At 42.7% G+C, this 23,012-nt stretch overlaps 1 protein-coding gene and 1 long non-coding RNA gene across 4 annotated transcripts in view; both read left to right on the forward strand.

Annotated features, from left to right (window-relative positions):
- LOC123585750 overlaps positions 1-1,717 on the forward strand; it is a 137,169-nt gene extending 135,452 nt beyond the window's left edge. The window contains exon 7 of the long non-coding RNA XR_006706398.1: positions 910-1,717. This is a non-coding gene — a long non-coding RNA (uncharacterized LOC123585750). The remainder of the gene's footprint in view (positions 1-909) is intronic.
- Positions 1,718-4,135: 2,418 nt separating this feature from the next.
- Positions 4,136-22,679, forward strand: TP53INP1 (tumor protein p53 inducible nuclear protein 1). Of its 3 annotated transcripts, XM_045454181.1 has the most exons (5): positions 4,137-4,371; positions 12,078-12,337; positions 12,884-13,241; positions 16,423-16,460; positions 17,808-17,916. In XM_045454181.1, the coding sequence occupies exons 2-4, from the start codon at positions 12,226-12,228 to the stop codon at positions 16,442-16,444; spliced, it is 492 nt and encodes a 163-aa protein (XP_045310137.1). In that variant the 5' UTR covers positions 4,137-4,371; positions 12,078-12,225; the 3' UTR covers positions 16,445-16,460; positions 17,808-17,916. The 3 variants fall into 3 exon arrangements, with proteins under 3 accessions (XP_045310136.1, XP_045310138.1, XP_045310137.1); XM_045454180.1 differs by lacking the exon at positions 16,423-16,460 and having other exon boundaries at positions 4,136-4,371; positions 17,808-22,679; XM_045454182.1 differs by lacking the exon at positions 17,808-17,916 and having other exon boundaries at positions 4,136-4,371; positions 16,423-17,313.
- The last annotated feature ends 333 nt before the right edge of the window (positions 22,680-23,012 follow it).

Raw genomic sequence — 23,012 nt, forward strand, 5'->3', positions numbered from 1 at the left:
GGCTGCCTCTGGCACATGGCAACAGTTGGGCAGTGACCCAGAAGTAGGCATGTGAGTGAAGAGTTAGCTTTGGCAGCAGGAGTTGTAGAAGACCTGACCTGCACTCACACAGGTAGCCACTGCAACTGCCCTTTCACCCGGTTGGGTCTACCCCACGTAACTGGTCCCTAGGGCTTTGCGGCTCCCTAGGGCTGGGATGGTGTATACAGGGACATTCTGTATCATGTATCCAGGCCATATGTATTAAGGATATGATTAAGGATAATCATCATAAGGATGATTCCCTTTCTGCTCTGCAGCTAAGTTTTAATACAGTTTAAAATAATTGAGTACTTATTTGTGCATTCACCTAAAAACTAAGAAGCCTTTAAATTCAGGACTTTAGAGGAACTGGAGAGAGCACTGTGCGTCTGGGAGACTGTCATCGATCACTCATAATCCAGCCTATGCCACCACAGCCCCAAGGGCTCTTCTCCCCAAATACTGGCTGCTGAATGGGCTAGGCCCACCTCGCTTCTCCTTTCTGGTGCCTCAGCCAGAACACAGGCTCTTTTCATTTTGAGGATTTTGTTTCTAATCACCATGTGAACATAGGTAGGATATAGGGTTTAAAAAAAAATGAATATGCAAGAGTTATAAGGTTCCAGGGGCTTGGAAAGCTGTTAACACCTATGGCCCTGGTATCATTTCTGACTTCTTCCTGAGATGGTAAGGGCATCCCAGTTAGATTTGTTTTCTGTTTTTTATTTCAGAAAGTAGAGCACCAAACCTCTGGCTTCCTTCTGTTTCAGGCTTTCTGGAGACCATGAGAGACCCTTTCTTTTCTTCTCTTAGAACAGATTTCACTGGAATTCCAAGTGATTGCTCTTCTAAAATGCAATTAAACAAAAACTCTTCTGTCTTTCCCAGACACTTGACAGCATGCTGGATGGACGATACAAGCCCAACAGGCTGCATTTGCTGATTGACCGATTGTAAATTGCCTGAGCGGACTTCACTTTCAGACCCTCCTCAGTATAGACTGGGCGACTTGTTGCTTTATTGTTCTGAGCTTGCCCTGAGTAGCCACCCAGTGGGGTTCTCCATCTGTGGCTTGATAGGAAGCAACATTCTTTAGCAGCCTTGAAGCGACTGGCAGGGCAATGGCCACAGCCTGCCTTTGTAAGCAGGAGGCAGGGGCATTAACTGTATTGTTTCTGGATGTTGGCATAAATGTGGCCCTGCCCCGTGGTCCTTCACAACAAAACTTGAGGTTGAATCCCTTTTGTTGGGGTAGATAAGGGAGTGTATTGAGCTCCATGGAAAACAGACAGGAGGACTCTGACAGATGGGGAAAGGGTCACCCCCACAGCAGGGAGTCAGCCTGGACGTGGGTACTATAGCAACCTGCTGAGAATTATCCTGCCTATTAAAGGATGGTTGGATTCACTGGGTCTGCCCAGGCAGGGAACCTGGCTGGGTCTTTGTCAGCAGACAGACGAGAAGCTGGTGTGCAGCTGTGTGATTTGACAGTTTGGTTGTATTCAGACAGCTCTATGTTGTGGAGATGACATTACTCCTGAGTCTGACCGCATGCATCTATGTAAACCAGTGGCATACCCGAGGAGGGAGTCAGTGGGAGCAATCCACTCCCGGTGCAGACAGTAAGCAGAAAATTTCTGTGTGTGTGCTTGTCTGTAGAAAATTTTCAAACAATAATAAAACTAAGTAAAAGTCAGTTTGCTTTTTATTATTTTCATGCTCCAACAGTTCCAAACAATGTACAGGGATAGAATACTTCTCCCTCATAGGGGCAGACTTCTCCCACACACCCTCTCTCACCCCCTTGGTACGCTACTGGGATAAACAAGCACCGGGTGGGGAGATTACAAATCAGTGAGAGGGTAAACAGAAAGCAAATGACCCCTGAGATAAGAAGTTTTTTTTATCCCCCAAATTCTACTTTGTGGGGTTTAGAGAAGGTTGATCTGTCTGCCAGGGGCCTCCCTATTGTTTAGCTTTGCGTTTTGGTTATCTATTGCTGCTTGTAAAACCATGCCAACATTTAGTGCCTTAAAACAACAGTCATTTATTTGTTTGTGATTCCGCAGTTTGACAGGGCTCAGTGAGGATGGCTCATCGTTGTTCCCTGTGGCGTCTGCTGGAGTTGGAACTTCCTAGAGGGCTTTTTCACCCCTATGTCTGGGATCTCAGGTACCATGAGCTAAATAATCTAGGGGCTGGCCAGGCATGTCTCTCTTTCCATGTGGCCTCTCCACATAACTAGCTTGGGTTTCCTCGCAGCATGGTGTTCTCTTCTTATGCGGTAGCAGGCTTTCCCCAGAATGCAAAGCAGAGGTTGTCAGGTTTGCTTAGTGTCTGGTCTTAGACACGCTAGAAACATTATGTCTGCCACATTCTATTGGTCAAGGCAGTCACAGGTCCAGCCCAGATTCAAGGGGAAGAAAAACAGTCTCCACTTCATGATGCAAGAAATATTGTTGTGACCCTCTTTGGAAGCATCATCTACCTCACATTGTTTACTCCATCATAACAAAGTATTGTATGCTTTCACATTTTGCCTTTAACAGTGATAAACCTTATCAGATTGGAAAAGGTAGGTCTCAAATTACGAATTAGACCTTTGGAATTATCGTGCCTTTATTCTGAATGGGGAGATGGTCTCTTCATGGATTCCTAAGAAGGAGCAAGAGTTTATGGAGCTCCAAAGATAGCAATGATATTAGAAAATATTGGGGTGAGCCTGATTTGCCAAAACCTAAAATCTAAAGCATACTCAATTCCATGAGATTGTCCAATCCAAGTTACAGCCTCAGTCTACCTCCTGAGGAAAGTTCAAATGGCCACCTTATTTTTGTTATTACTTCTGGGTATCAGAAAATCCCCTGAACTTTGAGTTACATCCTTTAAAACCAGGATTCTTGTGAGAGTCAGAATGGTGAGAGCTCTTCAGACACTGTATGATTATACCTGTGAGCAGTTGCTATAAATTTCGCCCTGGGTCAGAGAATTGCATCTCAGTCCAAACAGGAACCAGGAGAGAAGAGATGCATCAACATGACTCCCTTGTCTCTGCCAGACACAGTTAATCCATCCATCTGCATACAGAACTTTGATTTGGAAAGCATCTGTCAGCTCACCCTTTCATTCTCTTCTCACTATAAATAACCGGTGAGCAGGTAGGCCCCATGTGAATGCCAACGGTATGCAGGTATGACAACAGTAAGAGGTCAGAGCTTCCGTGGGTCACTCGCGAGCTTGGATGCAGAGCCTAGGGAAGAAGCAGCTCTCCACGCTCTCCTCCCTCCAGGGTTCTTCAAGTCTGCTGGAGCAGAAGCCCAGCCAGATCACTGACCTCACTGCCTTCAGGTTTGGTCTCATGGCCTCTTCTGCTCTGCCTGCCTGCAGGTTGAATCCTGAGCCTGCAGGCAAGTTCGGTCAGCTCCCAGTGTCAGTCACCACAGGGTGCTGGGGCCTGGCTCGAAAAGGAGGCTAAGGGGGCCAGCATCCCCTGTACCTAGAGCCAGACTTTCCTTCCCAAGAAGGCCAAGAAGCGGGCTTGGAGCTGCCTTTACAGAGCCATGTCTAAGGCTTTACCCCTATATTGGCCTGAACAGGCCTCTTGGGGTCTCTGGCCTCCATCACTCTCAACGCCTTTTTTTTTTTTTTTTTTTTTTTCTTTTTTTTTCTGCTCACAGCAAAAACTGCTGTGTCCCTCAGTGCCCCAACCCCTTGGCCCCTGCCCCCTTATTGGGGCAGACGGGCCACTGGGGTCGGGCTCTTCCTCTCACCTTTCCCGTTCTCCTCACACTCCCGCGGGTTCCCATTTCTGTTCGCCCCCAGGCCCGCCTGGCCTCCCCTCCCCTCCCAGTGGCCCCAGTGCCGGCACCCACCCCCTCACACCCTTCTCGCCCCCCCTTCCGCTCGCCCCTCTTCTCGCCCCTCGGCTTTTGTTGCCCGGGCTTGTTTCTAACTTGAGAGCGTCGCCCGGCTCGGCGCCAGGTCACGTGCGTTAGTGACAACCTCTCGCAGGGCGGCCCCGGGCCCCCCGCGCCGCCGATTGGTGGGATCGGGCCTGGCGCGGCCCCGGGGCGGAGCGGCCGGGCGGGCGGGCCCGACGGGCGGGCGCAGCGGCCGATCAGCTGTTCCGAGCGCTGCACAACAACAAAAGGAGCGAGACGGGCGGCCGGCGGCCAGCCGCTCAGCACCACGACCGCCGGACCTGCCCCGCGCCCCGCGCTCCGCGCTCTGCGCCCGCCGGCCGGGGAGCCGCAGCTACCTCAGCAGAGCCCCGCGCCCGTGCGCGCCGGTCTCCTCCGAGCGGCGCGCCCGCTTCCCTCGCCGCCGGTCCCCGCTGCCGGTGGGGCCCACGTAAGTGCGGGCGGGGCCGGCGCCCCGGGCCGCTCTCTCCCGCCGTCCCGCGGGCCTCGGGCCGGGCACCCTCCGCGCCTCCCGCCTCCTCCCCTGGCGGCGGCCGGCCCGAGGCCCCGGGTGCGGGCGGAGGCGGACGAGCCCGGCGCTGGGCCGCGGGTGGGTGTTCAGTTTCTGTCTCCTCCCGCGAGCTTGGCCTGTTTTCTTGGCCGCGGCGGGACCTCCTCCTCCCCTTACTCCTCCTCCTCCTCCTCCTCCTCCTCCTCCTGCTCCTGCTCCAGCACTCGGCCGTTGGACTGGCGTCGGGGGCTGCGGGAGGAGCGACCTCGGCGCCCCGGTCCGCCGGCCCGCTGGCCCTGCGCTCCTCGCCTCCTCCGCCAGCCCTCGCGGCACCGGCTCGCTCCCGGTAGCACCAAGGGTCCTGCGGCGCCGGGGAACCCCCCTTTCTTGCCCGGCGACCAGCGCCTAAGTGTCCCAGGTGTCCGCCTGTCTGCCGCATGTCCCCTGACCCTGCCTGATCTTACACATCACTATATGAGATTGCACCTGTGGAAAGGACACTGTACTTGCCCGTCAGGAGTAAAATCCTAATCGTTTTGGTCGCTGACGCCGATTGGGACCTTACTCTGTGCCAGATACGACATCGAGGGCTTTACGTGCATTATCTCCGTTGCTGCTCGCAGAGACCCTCTGAAGTAGGCTTTATTATCTTGTGGATAGGAAACCCGAGGCCCAGAGAGATTAAGTTATTTTACTCGAGGCCACACAGCCAATTAAAAGGAAACGGTGTTTTCTCTTTCAAAGTTGCAGATGAATTTATATGTGGGCATTCCTCATTTTGTATTGTATTTCGCAATTACCTCTTTCGTCATCTTCTGTGCCAATTCCAAATTAGAGTGGGTTAAGGAAGAGCCCCTTTCCATCTGTAACTTCCAAGAACTTGGGCATTTGTTGCTAAAAGAGCCTTTTCTGAATGCAGAGTAGTTTCCGAAAAGGGGAGGAGAAAGTGACCCATAGGGTCATTGAACAGTCGTAATAATGAGGTACCCCCAGATCCTGAAATCATTTGCGTGGTAATTGAAATACATTTTTCATTGCAGATGTGAAAATCCCTGGGAAGCTTTTGACTTTTAAGTCACAGCCACTATAATTCTGAATGTGCAGCATAATTTTTAAGAGCTCCTATCTGGAACCAAGACCTCATTAATTTATATGACCAAAGTCTCTTTTGTTTTTTCATCCCTTCTTTTGTTCTTTTCTGTGAATGCTTGCTTGCTCACTCAATTGTTCCCTCCTGTTTCTCTTGGGAATGGTCCTACTTTCAAAATTTGAGGTTAACGGGCTAGGAGTTACCGCTTACTGCTGTCTTTGTCCACTGGCATTCAGCCTTCAGGGCAGACAGTGGTGGGTCCCTGAGAGGAAAAGCTCCCCATGACCAGTTGAGTAGGCGGAGTAGGAGTGGAGCAAGCAAGGGCAGCTTTCTTGGCTTGGTTTTTCTGCAGTTTAAAATCAATTTTAAATTGAATGAGCATATTTATTTTTCTAAAATAGGGAGGGTGGGATATAAAGAGAAAAATCATTTTGAGGCTGCTTTTCAGTGAAGACGTGTTAGTTCAGCCACCTGATATTTCGAAACTGTCAAGAAGCCACAACTGTACACATAGTTCGAAGTTAGATCATCAAAGTTGTGGGTTGTTTTTTGTTTTTTTTTTTTTTTAATTTAAAAATGTTGTTTTTGGAGCCGCCTACTGGCAGCCAAAACCAACTGAAAAGCACTGTTCTCTGAAATTCATAGAGCCGGAGTTGAGGCTGGAAGGAGCCTGAGCAAAATGATGTGCAGGGAAAAGCAAGACACTTGGAACCACACAGACTTATGCTCTATTGCTGGCTCCACACCTGACCAGCTCTATCACTCTCAAGCAAGTTACTTAATTTCTGAGCCTAGTTTCCTTATTAGTAAAATGTGACAAATAAGTACCTCAACTCACTGTTATATATCACAAGTATTCAGTAGATTGTAGCTGTAATTATTATATAAACATTTTGTAGATAAAGGCATTCTGACCCAAAGATGCTAAATGGCTTACAGTCACACAGCTGGCGTGGAATGGAGTTAAATATTCCAAGTTATATTTCATATTCTGAGTTAATACTTACTGGCTGCCTGCTATGTGGCAGGCTCTATTCTAAGGGATACACACTTAATCCTCACATTGGCACTATCTTCTCCATTTTAGGGATGAAAAAACTGAGGCACCAAAAGGTTACTAAATATCTTAACTTCATACAAGTTGCAAGTCGTGTAGCCAAGATTTCATACACAGCAGGGTAACTCCAGAGCCACACTGCCTGTTGGTTGTTTGCCTGTCTCAAAAATAGGATAAATTATACTAACAAGCTCTTCTAGACTAGCAATGCCTTTTCTGAGTTCTCGAACTAGAATGCTCTTCCTCTTAAGTATTAAACTTAAAGGTATTAAACCACCTTTCTGCCCACTGAGCATTTCTAACTCATGTAATAATATGAAAAACAATGATAAAATGTTAAGTAACAAAGCAGGAAACAGCATTGTGTCTTCACTAGACTTTATGGTAAAAAGAAACCTTATGTGTAGAAGAAGCTAGAAGGAAATGCATAATACACCAACAGTGATTGTAACAAGGCAGTGGAATAATTGTTTTCCTTATTTATTTTCCAAACTTCCTATAATGTAGTTAATTTTATAAGGAAAAAGACTGTGTGTGTGTGTGTGTGTGTGTGTGTGTGTGTGTGTGTGTGTGAGAGAGAGAGAGAGAGAGAGAGAGAGAGAGAGAGAGAGAGAGACAAAGCTGCCTTCTTAAAATGCTGGTGCCCAGATACTTTGTTTCTTTTCTCCACTGGGATGAAACTGCCCTGGCAGGTTGGCTGATGTTGGTTGGTTATCGGGTGGAAAGCTTGCACATGCCTCAAACAGCAGTACTACCTTACCAGTCTTCTTTGCCCCTCCCTCTTTGCTGAATTCCAGAATTTTATTTGTAAATTTGTCCTCTTAGGGCACCTTCTTTTTCTGGAATTTTCATTTTAGTTTTATCCATTGCCCTAGAGTTGTAAATATCAACAAGTCCACAACAGGGGTGACTGGCTGGCTTAGTCCAGTAGAGCATCCAACTGGATCTCAGGATGAGTTTGAGCCCCATGTTGGGGGTTTACCTTTTAAAAACTTAAAATTTTTTTAAAAGTCTGTGACATGTAGTGAGGACTGAAGTCTGAAGTTCTGCTTTGACTTACGGCTTCACATAGAACCAGGCCCATCAAGAGCCTCCATTTCTGGGCAGGAGCCAAGGTGAAGAATAGCAGTGACTGGAGAGGGACGGTCCCTGGGTCGTCAGCAGGATAGGCTCTCAAGATTCTGGAGAGATTTTTCTAGAACTGCATTGTCCAGTATAATATGTAATGTGAATTACATGTATGTTTAAATTTTTTAAAATATTTCTTTATTTTGAGAGTAGAGGGAGGGGGAGGGGCAGAGAGAGGGGGAAAAGAGAGAATCCCAAGCAGGCTCCATGCTATCTGTGCAGAGCCTATGTGGGGCTTCAACTCACAAACTGTGAGAACCTGAGCCAAAAAACAAGAGTTGGCTGCTTAACCAGCTGAGCCACCTAGGCACCCTGTTTAAATTATTGAGCTATCTTACATTCTTTTTGAGGGGGTATTAAGTCTTTAAAATATACTCTGGTAGGGGCGCCTGGGTGGCTCAGTCGGTTGAGCGTCCAACTTTGGCTCGGGTCATGATCTCACGGTTCGTGAGTTTGAGCCCCACATCGGGCTCTGTGCTGACAGCTCAGGGCCTGGAGCCTGCTTCTGATTCTGTGCCTCCCTCTTTCTCTGCTCCTCCCCTGCTCACACTCTGTCTCTCTCTCAAAAATAAATAAAGATTTTAAAAAAATTTAAATATACTCTGGTATCTATTTTAACCTATATCACATCTTAATTCACATATAAAAATTTCATTGGACATGCTTAATCAATTGTTCTGAACATACTTGAAATTTTTCCAAAAATAGCTCAATTGTCAACTTCCAAATTTGAATTTTAAATGGGTTAAAATTAAATAAAATTTGAAATTCAGTTTTTTGGTCATACAAGTCATATTTCAAGTGTTCATCCACCCAGGGTGCCTTGCAACCACCTCATGAACCGTTCTAGCATGTTGGGGTCTCTCCCAACAGCTCTTTGTCCTTTGTGACACCTACAGAAAGCAGGGTAAAGGAACTTTGCATAGTTAGCCCAACCCCACTTCTTCATTGTGCTAGAGGTCTGTGGAGAGAGTAAAGATGTGATCCATTTTTCCGGTGGTAAGACTGAGGCTCAGGAGGGCTAAATTGTTTAGTCTGAGCCACCTGTGGTAGGGGGAAAGCCAGAACCCCCTACTGCTGGGGCCCAGGCCAGCACTCCTTCCCTAAGACGACTCTGTGTCCTGCCCTCAGGCTTCAAAAGGTGTGTCATGTAAATACCAGCTCTGACTCAGGACAGATGAGATTGAGCTCTTCCCTTGCCTGGCTGGGCTCCTGAATACTCTGCCCACCCACGGATGGTTGCTCTTGCAGGAAATAGGGGATATCTTAAGGCAGCCACTGCTTCAGGAAACCAAAAGAAGATTGACTTGTGCTGCCCTGTGGAAAGTTCCTCCAGAGACACCTTTCCTGTGGCAGAATTGTATATGTTCCAGGCGTAAGCTGGCTTCCATCACATGGGTTTGGAGCTGGAGCTAGAGGAGCGCAATTTGCAGTCAGGAACCTGCAGCTAGCTGCCCGACCACAGTGGCCCCAGCATTGTTCTCTGCCTTCTCGCTGCCACCTAACTGGCCTGGGCCCTGTTAAGTTACCCTGGTGTGGCATCGCTCTTGGGGGACAAGGTGCTCATTCAGGATGAGCAAGGGTTTTCTTGTGAGGTGCTCTGCTTCCTGCCCAACAGCTCTACCTTCCTAGCTGATGCAGGGCCTGCAGTCAGCCCTATACTCTGGAGAATTGGGATTATTCTCTCAACTATTTCAGCAGACACAGAATTGTACTTGGGACCAATGTATGCCTTTGTAATTTAAGATAAGGGGGGATTTCTTAAGTATCTTTTTTTCCCTCCTCACTTAACGTGCTCAAAACCTTTACATACGTCAGAACTTGTGGTAGCTCATCACCTACACTACAGTAGGTCCAGCAAACTACACAAGCCCACTTTTCTCCTAATTTCTTTTACATGGAACATAAAGCTGAATTTGAATTCTGTACTAGAGCTCCAGCCTTCATGGTTTGGCCCTGCTGCTTTCCAGAAGGCTTTCAGGAAGACTGGTTATGCAAGTAACATTTCCTGTTGACTCTCTTTTAATAATTAATGGCTGATGATGATGGATTGTGACCACAACAGTGCTCAGATGTCATTTATTTGAACACACACTCGTAGTATTACACATTCGTAGTAGCATGCCAAACAGTTGTAGCACTCCCATTTGCACATAAAGAATTCAACCAAGAATCTCATCAAATACGGATTGTAACTACATGTACTGCTAAAAATGATGATTGTTTGAAAGTGAAGGGTCGTGGCGCCTGGGTGGCTCCTTTGCTTGAGCATCCAGCTCTTGATTTTGGCTCAGGTCATGATTTCAGAGTCATGATATCAAGCCCCGCATCAGGCTCTGTACTGAGAGTGGAGCCTGCTTAAGATTCTGTCTCCTTGCTCTCTGCCCTCCCCCACTCGTGTGCATATACATGCTTGTGTGTGTGCTCGCCTTCTGTCTCTCTCTCTCTCAAAATAAATAAATAAATAAAAGAAAGTGACATGTCAAGAGTCTGAAGTTAGATTCAAGGCTGATGCTGGTGAGAAAGAGTATCATTTAGGAAGATGCTTTTCACTATCCCTGGATGGTCTCATCTACTTATGGTTTCTGTCACCCCCTTTTGTTGACAACTCCCAAATCAGTGCCCCCAGCTGAGACCACGCCCTTGAACTCCAGAGCCCTATATCCAGCAGTCTACTAGACATCTCTAGGTTCATGACTTGCAGATTCCCAAATTCAGCACGTCCAAGATGCCCAGCCTACGCCTTCTGCAGTATGCCTCTTCCACTAAATGGTCCCGCCATCTCCCCAGATGGCCAAGCCATAAACCTGGGTCATCCTTGACTTTTCATTTCTGGCTTACATGGTCCTACAGGATCTGTTTCCTGCTTAGCACCCCTAGCACACTCTCACACCTGTACATCTGGATCTTCAGCCATACAGAAGGTGCCACATTCTCACTCATCTGCAGGTTTCCGGTGTTCCTTCTCCCCCTTCCTCCATTCTTGATCTTCTCAACCACTCCAGATCAAAGTAATTTACTGCAGGAACCCTTCCTGACGTCTACCTGTGTAGATCTGAGGAACACTCAGTACTTTTTCCATGGCATTCATCACATTACCTATCTTCCCCTGTGCTTAGCACTCTGCTTGATGTATGATACGTACTCAGTAAATATTTGTAGAATAATAGTTGACACTGACTGAGAATTTGTGCCAAGTGCCTTGCTAAGTAGGTTGCCTGCATTATCTCATTTCACAAGAGTGGGGTCAGGGAGACCATCTAGGAGGTGGTGATTGGCAAAGTCCAAAGGGACACCAGATTGGTTTCAACTAGGATAAAAGTGGTGGCAAGAAGTGGGCAGATTTGAGGCACGTGCTCAGCTAGAGTCAACAGGACTTGGTGAGAATTTGGTTGAGGGGTTGGGTAGGGAGTGGAAGGAGTCAAGGGTAACCGCTGGGTGCTGCTGCTTCTCCTTGCTGAGAAGAGAAAGAAGGACAGTGTAAGTTTGTGGGGAAATAATTAAAAGTTCTCTTTGGTATGTGTTAGGATTGATATGCCTATCAAGTAACCAGGGAGAAATGGATATATAAATCTGGATTTCTGGAATAAGATCAGACAAGCCTGGAGTTCCTCACTTAGAACTCACAGAACTCCATGAGGTAGAACTATTGCCAGCTGAAGTAGTGTAACTTCCTAACTCGCGCAGAGCGTAGGCAGCAGAGACGGCATTTGAACCCAAGCACACTGACTACAACACCTTCCTGCTTGCCACCACACGGTGAATGGTTTCCAGTTCTAGTTGCTGTCGTCCTCAGTTTTCTACGGTATAAATTTCCCTGTGCCAGCTGTAGACATTGTTTTGAAGGCCAAATCATGCTGTACCTACTGATTTTAAATGGAATTGGGTCTGCTTGCAGCCCTGTAGAAGAACAGAACAGAAGAGAAAATGAGCCAGGGAAACATGGCAGACATCTGGTCCTGCTGCAGCCTTCCTTTGGCAGCTTTGGGGCAGTTGAATATCATATAGCAAGACCGTTAGTATCTAGTTTTTCTCTTCTTACAGGAAAGGAGTATGTCACCTTGAAATACATAATTTAGATTGATCCCTTATAAAAGCACAGATGTGGAAAAGAGCCTTTCATTTCACATGTAAGATGTTCACAGGTTGCATTGAGAACTCAATTCATAATGGTTTATAGATGAAAGGTACTGCATTTCTTGTGTTTGATGCCTGCTGGAAGGGAACGGCTGTAACTGTAGACTAAGGCATGAGCTTTCTTCTAGAGGGGTGTGCACGTGTGTGTGTGGGCACGTGCTTTGAAAACCACACACACATATTATATAAATATATACTGATTTGAAATAACCTTCTTTTCCTGTTTTATTTTAGGGATAATGATTCTTCTTGCTTCCCACCTAAGTTGAATAAGCACCTCGTGCACTTTAATCTCCTGTCGTGCCATCAGGCTGACTGAAGACAGTGTTTTGAAATCTCAGCTGTAAAGACATCCCGCCAAAGTCTCAATCTTGCCTTAACGATGTTCCAGAGACTGAATAAAATGTTTGTGGGTGAAGTCAATACTTCTTCCAATCAAGAACCAGAATTTAGTGAGAAAGAAGATGATGAATGGATTCTTGTTGACTTCATAGGTAAGGTATTCTCAGCGGTGAATCATCACAGCAAAAATGGAAACTCTTGCATCTTAGTTTTTGCAGAAGTAAACCAGTAACTCTGAAGGTTTTTAAGCCTTTAAAGTAAATAAGCAAGAGTTTGTCTAAAATAATTGCAGGAAACATCCTGTGCCAGATAATCAGTGAAATTGATTGACGTCAGATCTTCCAGTTTTGCAACTCTCATACCCTGCTCAGATCAGATGCACTTTAATAGGAAATCCTTGTAACCCACATTGCTCATCATGTTTACTTTAGCAGGATAGAAAACTCGTCTCCTGCAAAGCCACCGTAATACATCTGATGCAGTGATACACCACACACACACACACACACTAGGTGCTCAGAAGTTCTTTTATAATCATTGAGTGAACGTAAATGCTTTTGTGTCTGTCCTAAATGAAAGGAGAAATGTGAACGTCAGCTAACAGTATCATCTCTTCTTTTTCTGTGCTCTCAATCTGCTGTCATTGTGATGCCCATCCTCCCGTGGGACTTCACCAACGTATGTGGACTGTGATGTAGACACTTGCACTGGTTTCTCAGCAGCAGAAGATGAAGAAGAAGACATCAGTGAAGAGTCACCCACTGAGCACCCTTCAGTCTTTTCCTGTTTACCTGCATCTCTTGAGTGCTTGGCTGATACAAGCGATTCCTGCTTCCTCCAATTTGAGTCCTGTCCAATGGAGGAGAGCTGGTTTATCACCCCTCCCCCATGTTTTACTGCAGGTGGATTAACCACTCTCAAGGTGGAAACCAGTCCTATGGAAAACCTTCTCATCGAACATCCCAGCATGTCTGTCTATGCTGTGCATAACTCCTGCCCTGCTGTCAGTGAGGCCAGCTGTGGGGCTGATGAATTTCATAACCCAAGTAGCCCCAGGTACGTTGTAAGTGCAGCTGACCCTTGTACAATGTGGGTTTGAACCGCATGGGTGTACTTATACACAGAGTTGTTTTTCTTTTTTTTTTTTCTTTTTTTTTTTTTTTTTTTTTTTTTTTTTATGAACACAGTACAGTACTGTAAATGTATTTTCTGTTCCTTACGGTTTTCTTAACATTTTCTTTTCTCTGGCTTACTTTATTGTAAGCACACAGCAGGTAATACATATAACATGCAAAATATGTGTTAATTGGCTGTTAATGTTATTGGTAAGCTTCCCAGTCAGCAGTAGGCTGTTCGCAGTTAAGTTTTTGGGGAGGCCAAAGTTGTACATAGATTTTGAACTGCACAGGGGCTGGTGCCCCTAACCCCTGAGTTGCTCAGGGGCCAACTGTATTTTATTCTGTCCATGGGCAGTCTGTTTGGCATGCATTTTATTTGTTTCTACTACAACTTGAAGCTAATTTTTTAGAAGATGCAGAGTAATATTAGAGATTTATGAAGGCATGTCTATAGTGCACAAGGTAGTGGATGGTATAAAAAAAAGTGTTCATTTTACATTTTCAAAAAAATTCATTAGAACACAGCCCCAATTATATAATGCAGAACTGTTGCATTTATATACTCTCCTGGTTGGGGCGGCTGGGTGGCTCAGTCGGTTAAGTGGCCGGCCGACTTCGGCTCAGGTCATGATCTCACGGTCTGTGAGTTCGAGCCCTGAGTCGGGCTCTGTGCTGACAGCTCAGAGCCTGGAGCCTCCTTCAGATTCTGTGTCTCCTTCTCTCTCTGTCCCACCCCTCCACTCTCTGTCTCTGTCTCTCAAAAATAAATAAACATTAAATACACACACACACACACACACACACACACACACACACACACACCAGTACTCTGCTGGTGACCAGAAAGAAAAGACTAGCATTTCTGCTAAGTGTCTTAGAATATAACTCTGGCACTTTATACACTGAGTTATTTGGTGTATCAAATTCAACAAGAATAGTATATCTTAAAATAAAACTCTTATTTTCTTCCAAGTGGTCTTAGCTGGGTTGCATCAAATGGCACTTAACCTCAAAAACCTGGCAGATCTCAAGTATGAGTTTTCTGTCTTACAGAGGAAAGGCTTCATACCCAAACAATACTTTTTTGTTGTGTGGAGTTCAAGGGGTCTGAAAGGCTCTGTTTGAATGGCAGATGGGTTGAGGGCTTGGAAAGGTTCAGGGAGAGAGTACCTTGCCAGTAAAGATTGACATGTTCCCAAGCAAACTTACAGAAATACTGTCACCTTTATCCAGCGAGCATTTTCAAGATTGCTCCCACCTGCTAAAATAAAGTCTATGGCCTTGTTAATCAGCTCGAATTCTGTCTAGTCATGATGCATGGTAGTGGGCTGTGCCTGTGGTATTAACGATGTTTTGGTGATGTTGGTACCGACTTAATTCCCTAAATACCTGTCAAGGCTACAGGTGAATTGGAATCTTTGGAGCAGCTCAGAATGTTCCTGTAGTTAGTCCTGTAATCCAAAGGGCCTCTTTTTAGATTGTCCAGGCTCTACCTTGACTAACTGGATCATTGTATATATCTTCTACTATTTCCTGTTTGCCAGATAATAAACAAAACCCAGGCAGCTCATTAATTTAACTTTACCAGAGTTTGCTGCACTCATAAGTCTTAATATTGTAGATAATCTCATCATTTTCTATGAGGATAAACATATCCTTTACCAAATTGAAAAATAATTTGCTTATATAGTTACCCAGGCTTTATACTGGGTAAGATCTTTGATGGGAAATGTTACTTTAACTGGCACTTTGTTCAATGCTGTAAGTTTATCAAGAGATCAGTGTTTCAGGCATTTCAACAAAAATTTAAAATAAGATTTTTTAGACATGGTATTGATTAAATTGCCATATAGTCTATTCAAATTAATTTCTTCAGTTCTTAGAAATCCTTCCCACCTGGTTCTGATCTCACCTCTGTGGAATTGGACTCAAGAGTTTCCCATGATTAATAGTCACTATAAACTTACTGGGATTTGTGTACTTACTTCTCAGTGTTTAAAGCATGTGTGTATGTATATACAGCACTTTATAAATAACATTATTACAGAAGCAGTACATATGCATTGCAGGAAGCTAGAAAATGCAAATATGTAAAAATTAAAAAATTTAAAAAGACACTTGTACTACCTAGAGATGGATACTGTTAACACCCTAGAGTGTATCCTTCCAGGTGGTTTTTTCTCTATATGCCCACAAGTTTGTACACGCGTGCACACACACACACACACACACACACACACACATTTTTAACCTAAAGGGATCAGGTTGTATATACTCGTATATAGTTGTGTAATCTGCTTCTTTAGGCAATGGTCTCCACCTTTTTTTTTCCCAGTAAAATTTCATTTCATCTACTACCCAAACTATACTCTGTTTTCTGCACCAGAGCCCAGAATATTTCACCTAGTTTTGCCCAGACAAGCATCCAGTCCAAGACCATGTGCTGCGTCTGGTTATGTGTTGGAGATTTTGATGTAGTCATTATGTTCATTGTCTGTATCTTGTTTGTTTTTATATCTTGTTATATGTTTTGGTATAACATGTAAGAAAGTTAAACAAATACGCGCTTTTCCATATATATAGGATCAAAAGAATACCCTTAACTTTATATGAATTCTTTCTGAACATAGGAAAGTACTGCAAACTATCTTAGTTTTATAAAAACTAAATGTTTTTAACATCTTTATTTCTGGATTTCAAATTCTTATTTACAAAAGCCCACTAAATCAAGATAGATCAGGTGTTACCAACATTAGGATGGCTATGTAGTAAATATCTGTATTTTCTGAGCAGGAAACAAATCATGTCTTTCAGAAGTTAGATTGCTTCCATCCTGTCTATCCTTGGGAATATTACCATAAAGCATTACATAAAGCATGTAAGAATAAGGTGCTTCATAATTACAGTAGATGGGCTTCAGAGTGTGTGTTTTATTGCATTTTGACCTTTATTGTTTATGAAGGTTTATGTGCTATCATAATCTCAAGTAATACATGTGCCTTTAATGACCCATAGTAAGCCAGTTTTAATATAGAAAATGCACCATGTCCTAACAGTAAAATTAAGTAGCATTTTAAATCTTACTAGTGATTTAATAGTTCACCATTTAACATTTGTAGGGCCAGGAAAAGCTGCTTATAAGACTCACTGGCACAGAGTAAGTATATTCCCTTTGAGACTGTGTGATATGTGTTATCAGTCTGAACAGGAAGGTTAAGAACTCAAAATGCCCACCTTTTAAAAACTGCTCTCTTTGTATTAACTTCTTTCTATTAGTTTCTTAGTGTGACCCCCTTTAATTCTACTGTTTTTTTAAAAATCTTTAAAAAATAATAGCATTTTCCTCTAGTGATTATAGCCACAATTTATAACTGCCCGTGTTGTGTAAAATAACCCTAAAACTCTTAAAACTCTTCATGTTATGTGTTAATTTAGTTTACATCTATCCTATTAAATTAGCTTTTAATATATAAGACAGATAATAACCACATGGTTTGTAGCCGGATTTTAAGATATGTTCTCCTCAGGTCTTTGTAACATTTCTATGCAAATGCCATTCCAAACTGTGCCCTGTTGTGATACAAATTTTATAGTAAGCAGGTAGCTTTTTATCTATAAAAATGTTAAATGAGTAGAATTTTCTATGCATGTTTCTATTACATAGAGACCTGCAGCTTATTTCCTGGAACCGTTACTTAGAGACAGAAAACGTGTGAAGGTGCAATTAGCATAGTTCACCAGTGTCAACCTGCTTCATAACAGTCTTTGGAGTAAGACCTGTATTAGAATCTTGGTTGTATGAGGTAGTAGTTGTGACCTTATCGTTGTTGAGCCTCAGCTTCCTGATCAGTAAAATTTGAGAATTAATATGTTTTCCTTTTAAGATTATGTCGAGAATTAAATACATTATATTTGCAAATACAGATATGCAATAAATGTTAGTTCTCCTCACAGAAAAACTTATCTAATGCTGCATAATTGAAATTCACTCAAAATGTAAAGCACTTTTTTTTTTTTTTTAATTTTTTTTTTAACATTTATTTATTTTTGGGACAGAGAGAGACAGAGCATGAATGGGGGAGGGGCAGAGAGAGAGGGAGACACAGAATCGGAAGCAGGCTTCAGGCTCCGAGCCATCAGCCCAGAGCCTGACGCGGGGCTCGAACTCACGGACCGTGAGATCGTGACCTGAGCTGAAGTCGGATGCTTAACCGACTGAGCCACCCAGGCGCCCCTGTAAAGCACTTTTTAAAAGACAGTCTACTTAATCCCCTCCAACCCCCGCTGTGGATTATATGGCATATTTCTGTGAAAAGGTGGCTTCTCCTTTCTAACATTATCAGTCATTGTGGTCACAAAATATAAACTGGTCTGTCAGCCATCAGACAGTAAGCTCTCTTTCAGCCACAAATCACTGTGGCAAATTGAATCACTAAGTAACTTCTTCAAGTTCATGAATAACGTACTCTGTTACTGAATGCATCCTCGTGTTTTTCTGTTTCAGAGTGGAAGCTCAGGATGAGATGGGGCAGCACATTCACTGCTATGTTGCAGCTCTTGCTGCTCATACAGCTTTTCTGGAACAACCCAAGAGCTTTCGCCCTTCCCAGTGGATAAAAGAACATAGTGAAAGACAGTCTTTAAACAGAAATAGCCTTCGTCGCCAAAATCTTACCAGGGACTGCCACTCTAGGCAAGTCAAGCACAGTGGCTGGGCCGTCCATCAGCCCTGCCCACGTCAGTACAATTACTAAGAATTTCAAGGTTGATTGGTTTCTCTTGGTTTGTGCATATGTGTGTGGATGTGTGTGTACGGACAATGAAGATGCTGTTTCAGCCAACTGATGACCAATCACATAGTTTTATCAATGTGTTTAGACACTATCTTGAAAACCAGATTTACATGCTGTGTATCACATAATGCCTTGCTTTTAACATTTACTTTTTTGTAAATTTTTTCAGAATATTTTTGGAAACATATCAATACAGTTACAGTGTTTGGTGTTTTGGGATGTCTTTAAATCTATTAAGGTGTATATGAGTTAGCCTTCTAAAGACATTTCTTCCCAAGTATGAGGATAGGCATCTTTCAATTTCATTTTATTTTATATTAATCAATATTTCGAGTAAGCAAAAATTTATTCTCAGGGTCAGCCATACACTTTATTGACCAGTACTTGATAATCTTTTCTGTATATAGCGAATACATTTTTACACACTAACATGAGCATTAACAGGTGATAGTTGCCATGGATATAATGGAATTATGGCTGAACTTTCTCTTGAAAGAAAACTTGATATATTTCTGTGTGTACAGGTTTTTTTTTTGTTTTTTGTGTTTTTTTTCCAGATTAGCCATACAGTTCATTTTGGAATTCAGGTACATTAAGTGTTAGTGAACAGTGCTTTCAGTAATTCCGATGTGACTGTGTGACGTGGTACAGAGACATTACAAGGATCGTGGGACAGAAGCGCTGTCTCACATGCAGAGGGGATCCGTCAGATCTGTGAAATTGTGTTTGGGAAAATGTATGTCTCCACCTACCCCATTAGTCCACCATTTGACTTGTGTGGATTCTTTCCTGCCGGCTCTGCCCACTTGGCACTTCACATCAGCTGTAAATTCAGAAGTACCTGTCCAGGCACTTTAGTGACTTCTTATTTATAACTGTCCAAGGAAAAAGAGGTAGGCTTTGTATTTCTGATACGGTGACGGATCATCTGCCGTGGAGCCTGCCCTGCTAAGTGGCAAGCGAGGCTGAGAAGGAATTCCTGGTGACAACTTTTCCTAGCATCTAGATGAAGAGTGACGGGTTGGCTTCCTTGAGTTCTCTTTTTTTTTTTTTTTTTTTTTTTCTTTCCCTAACTCGGGCTTCAGGCAGAATCTTTAACCACTTTGGCCTCTGTTTCCTCCACCTATGGGGGAGTAGTAGTATTTACCTCCCTCACGGTCGTTGTGCGCACTGTGTACTGATGGAGGTGGCCTGTCCAGGACTGAACCTTGTGTGAAATTCCAGGGGCCTCTCTACTGAATCTGATGGTGGGGGTGGGGCCACAACTGTTCTTCAGAGTGTTGGTGCTAATGAGGCCAGGGTTCAGGGCTCGAGTCACATGGAGGCCAGTTATTTATCATTTAGAGAAAATCTATCTTACCTCTAGCCGGTCACTTTATTTTTTTAGCGATTGTGATGGGTTTTGCTGAGCCATCCACATTCACCAATTTCCTCTCAAACTAAACTAAACATAGACAATCCAAAGCACATTCTACTGACAAACAGTAGTATCACCTTTGTGGTCAAAGAGCTTATTTTTCCAATGCCTCTGCAACCCTAATTAAGTAAATACATGTCTATACAAGGGTTTCAAGGGAAAAAGCAGCATATAGTTATGTGAAGTATTATATTTTCTAATAACCCTGTAGCAGCTGGATGCAGGGAACTATGGGAGACTTTTCAAGTGAAGAGCTGAGCTCTTTTCTGACCAGGGCTGGGAAGTTTGGAGGCGGAAGAGGTCACACAGCATCGTCAGATGGTGGCGGTAGGTGGTTCTTCCACTGGCTGTGACGAAGTGCCAGGAATGTCTCTTTAGAACAAGAGTCTAGACCCCCTGCTTTCCTTATTCCCTTTCCATTTGAACCACCCCTTTATTTATTTGTTTTCTAACTAGGGGCCAAGTCTGTAAAGTTTTGTCAAACTGAGCTAGAAGTTATTTTGTTACTATTTGTGTTTAGAGAGTTGAGAGGTGAGGTAGAGTTTTCATGAAGGTGTGTATGTTTTACATCGTGTCTGTCTCTAGGGCCATATGTTGGTAACTTGAAAATAGACCAGCTAAATGTTTTCTGGATATAAGCCGCTGACTACGTGGGGGTCTCTTTTTTCATATATTACATGCAAGTTGTTAGTACCTCACAAGCTACAGAAGTTCAGCCATGAGAATTTGTTTGGCAGCATGAACAGATTTGTGTATAACATAGCTAGGGTCTTTTCTCTCTTTTTTTTTTTTTTTTTTTACTGTTATTTTTCAAATTTCCTGATACCTGAAATACATCTACATCTCTGTCAGTTATTGACTTTTTTTCTGGCCTTCTCTGGACCTAGTTTTTTATGGTTTATACCTGGAAAACAAATACTTTCAGGCTTGGGATTTTTTTTTAGGGTTATCATGCCATCTGTCATATCATACTGTGGTTTTTGTATCAGTATCTAAGTTTTCTGTCTTAAATTGGCACATGTTACAATGGAAGAAAGTGGTTACATAATTCATTTGAAGTTCTTGGTCATTAGGGGTTTGTTAGGCATCTACTACGTGTGGTACCAGGATGATGTTGACCTGTTAAGTATTCCTTGAAACATGGCCAAAACGCAATTTATTATAAGTTAATTATTATTTTTGCTCTTGTAAATATTAGTGGTTTACATAAATGTGCTTCAGTGCATATTTCTTAAAAATTCAAGCAGTGAGAAATAAGACCCCTCCGAATTTAGTGCTCTACTTCTAAACTGATAATATATAGAACGTTACGTGGAAAAAGTCTGGAATGTGTGGTGCACAAGCAGTGCTTCATGGATGAGTCCCTTAGTTTTTATAACGCACTGTGTTTCTCAAAGTTTGTGTTTTCATTAATAAAACATTTTATAATGTGTATTCTATGTTTGTTACTTTTTCTTTCTCCACTAATTATGTATTGCACTGTGAGTTGAAGATTAACCCTGCATTATTTATCTTCTGTGGCAATGCATTTATATGGCTGGGCAGGTGGGGGATTTTTTTTACAGAAAGGTTCACAGTGATTGGATTTTTGACTTTCTACTCCAGCGAGCTGTTTCTACATTAATTTCCTGTACATTTTCCCAGTTTCCATGCAGGCTGTTCCTGTTTACATACCTTCTCTGTTTTATCAGTGCTTTGATTCTAGTGAGAACACAGTTTACTGAAAACTTGAGAGGGCGTTCAGCATCGCCTGTTGTTTTTCCTTCTCAAATCTATGTAGTACACTGGTTTGTTATCTTTACATCTTCATTGAATCTAAGTGTTTTCACTATCCTCTTCTTCAAGGAAATATATTGTCTTTTTTATATCTTGAGAAAAAAAGAACAAAAAAGAGTGTCTTTCTTATCCTGTTTTTCTTTGAATTGTAAACAAACAAAAAAAATGAAGGACTCCAACTAGAAGATAAACATTTAAGTTTAAATAGGTTAGTGGAGAAAGTTTAAGAGTTTCCAAGTATCTTTGTTTTTAGAATCGGTTAAGAGACTGCTCCTTGTACTGGAGACACTAGCATGTTTGTAATGTTACCTTAAAACTATCTTCATTTTATAATGCCCATTCATGCTGGCTAAATTCTTTTAAAAGTTGGGCTGTTCTCATGGATGGCTTCACTGTCATCAGCCATGTTGATGCATTATCAATGGCATCCTTATCTACTTATTTTAATGCTGAAAATTTTATATGAAATGCTTTATTTAGGAAACCTACCTAATTCGGTGGTGTCAGCCTTGCCATGTACCAATTTCACTTGAAATATGACACCAATTACAGTGGTTTGGGGTGGAGAAAGAGGGACCGGAAAGCATACAGATAAGGATATTTCTTTCTCCTTGCAACAGTATCCTTTATGGGGGAGGAGAGGTTACTATTCAAAGGAAGGCAGCTTCAGTGGATGTTTTATATATCGTTTAGAATTTTCCTTACAACATATTTTTTTAATTGTATAATTGTTAAATGCCCCATTTTGCTCTGTATTTGCCTGAAGTTTTAGTATTTGTTTTCTAGATGAATTTCTAAAAACCAAATCAGTACTTGGGGAGCTAGATGTGTGTGTATCTAAGCTTGATGTGTATGAGTGGTTTTTGCTTGCTTTTTGGTTGCATTTTCCTCCAGAAGTTTGGAATTTTAATCAGTAATTGTGTGTTGTTATTATTTTTTTGAGTGGCTTGGTTTTTTTGTCTCAAGTAAAATTGTGAACACATTTGCTTTTCAAAGACAGGGCATCAGTTATAGAGACTGAAGAGAATTGTAGATTGTACTATGTGCCTTCTTGATGTATTCCTAAACACAAATTTTTTTCAACTTGAAAACTCAAAAGGGACATTTGGTTAGATTATATACTGTACATCATCTATGCATAAATGGCAGCTTGTTTTCTTGAGCCACTGTCTAAATTTGTTTTTATAGAATTTTTTATACTGATTGGTTCATAGATGGTCAGTTTTATACACAGACTAAACAATACAGCACTTTGCCAAAAATAAGTGTAGCATTGCTTAAATATTGTGTATTAACACCAGTTCTTTGTAATTGAGTTCAGTGGTGCGTTTTGCACTACTTGGAGTTGTGGTTTTTAATCTGTCAGTAAATAAAATGTTCTTTAACTTCACATTCGTCTGATTCTCTTATTTTATCTTTATGGTCATCAGCCTTAAAACTAGATACAACTGAATGAAATTACTTGCTGTTTAGTTTTACTTGCCCAGAATATATGTTTACTATTCACTTTAAATACTGTTTTTGAAACTTGTATAAAATTAGTATGTTAAAATTTTTCACCTGAAATGCATGAACATTTAAGTTAACATGAATTTGAGAATGACTTCCAGCCAGTACCTTTTCCTTCCGACCAATCTGTGTTTAAAAAAAAATACAGATTAAAAAAAAAATTTTTTTTAATGTTCATTTATTTTGAGAGAGAGACAGAGCGTGAGCAGGGGAG

Source organism: Leopardus geoffroyi, chromosome C3 (genome assembly GCF_018350155.1).
Source record: "Leopardus geoffroyi isolate Oge1 chromosome C3, O.geoffroyi_Oge1_pat1.0, whole genome shotgun sequence".
Taxonomy (NCBI): Eukaryota; Metazoa; Chordata; class Mammalia; order Carnivora; family Felidae; genus Leopardus; species Leopardus geoffroyi.

Excerpts from the sequence above, each read along its gene's own strand:
- TP53INP1 (XM_045454180.1), top strand. The coding sequence starts at position 12,226 with ATGTTCCAGAGACTGAATAAAATGTTTGTGGGTGAAGTCAATACTTCT. Across the intron at positions 12,338-12,883 it reads GATTCTTGTTGACTTCATAG|ACACTTGCACTGGTTTCTCA; the intron begins GTAAGGTATTCT and ends ACTGTGATGTAG. Across the intron at positions 13,242-17,807 it reads CATAACCCAAGTAGCCCCAG|AGTGGAAGCTCAGGATGAGA; the intron begins GTACGTTGTAAG and ends TTTCTGTTTCAG.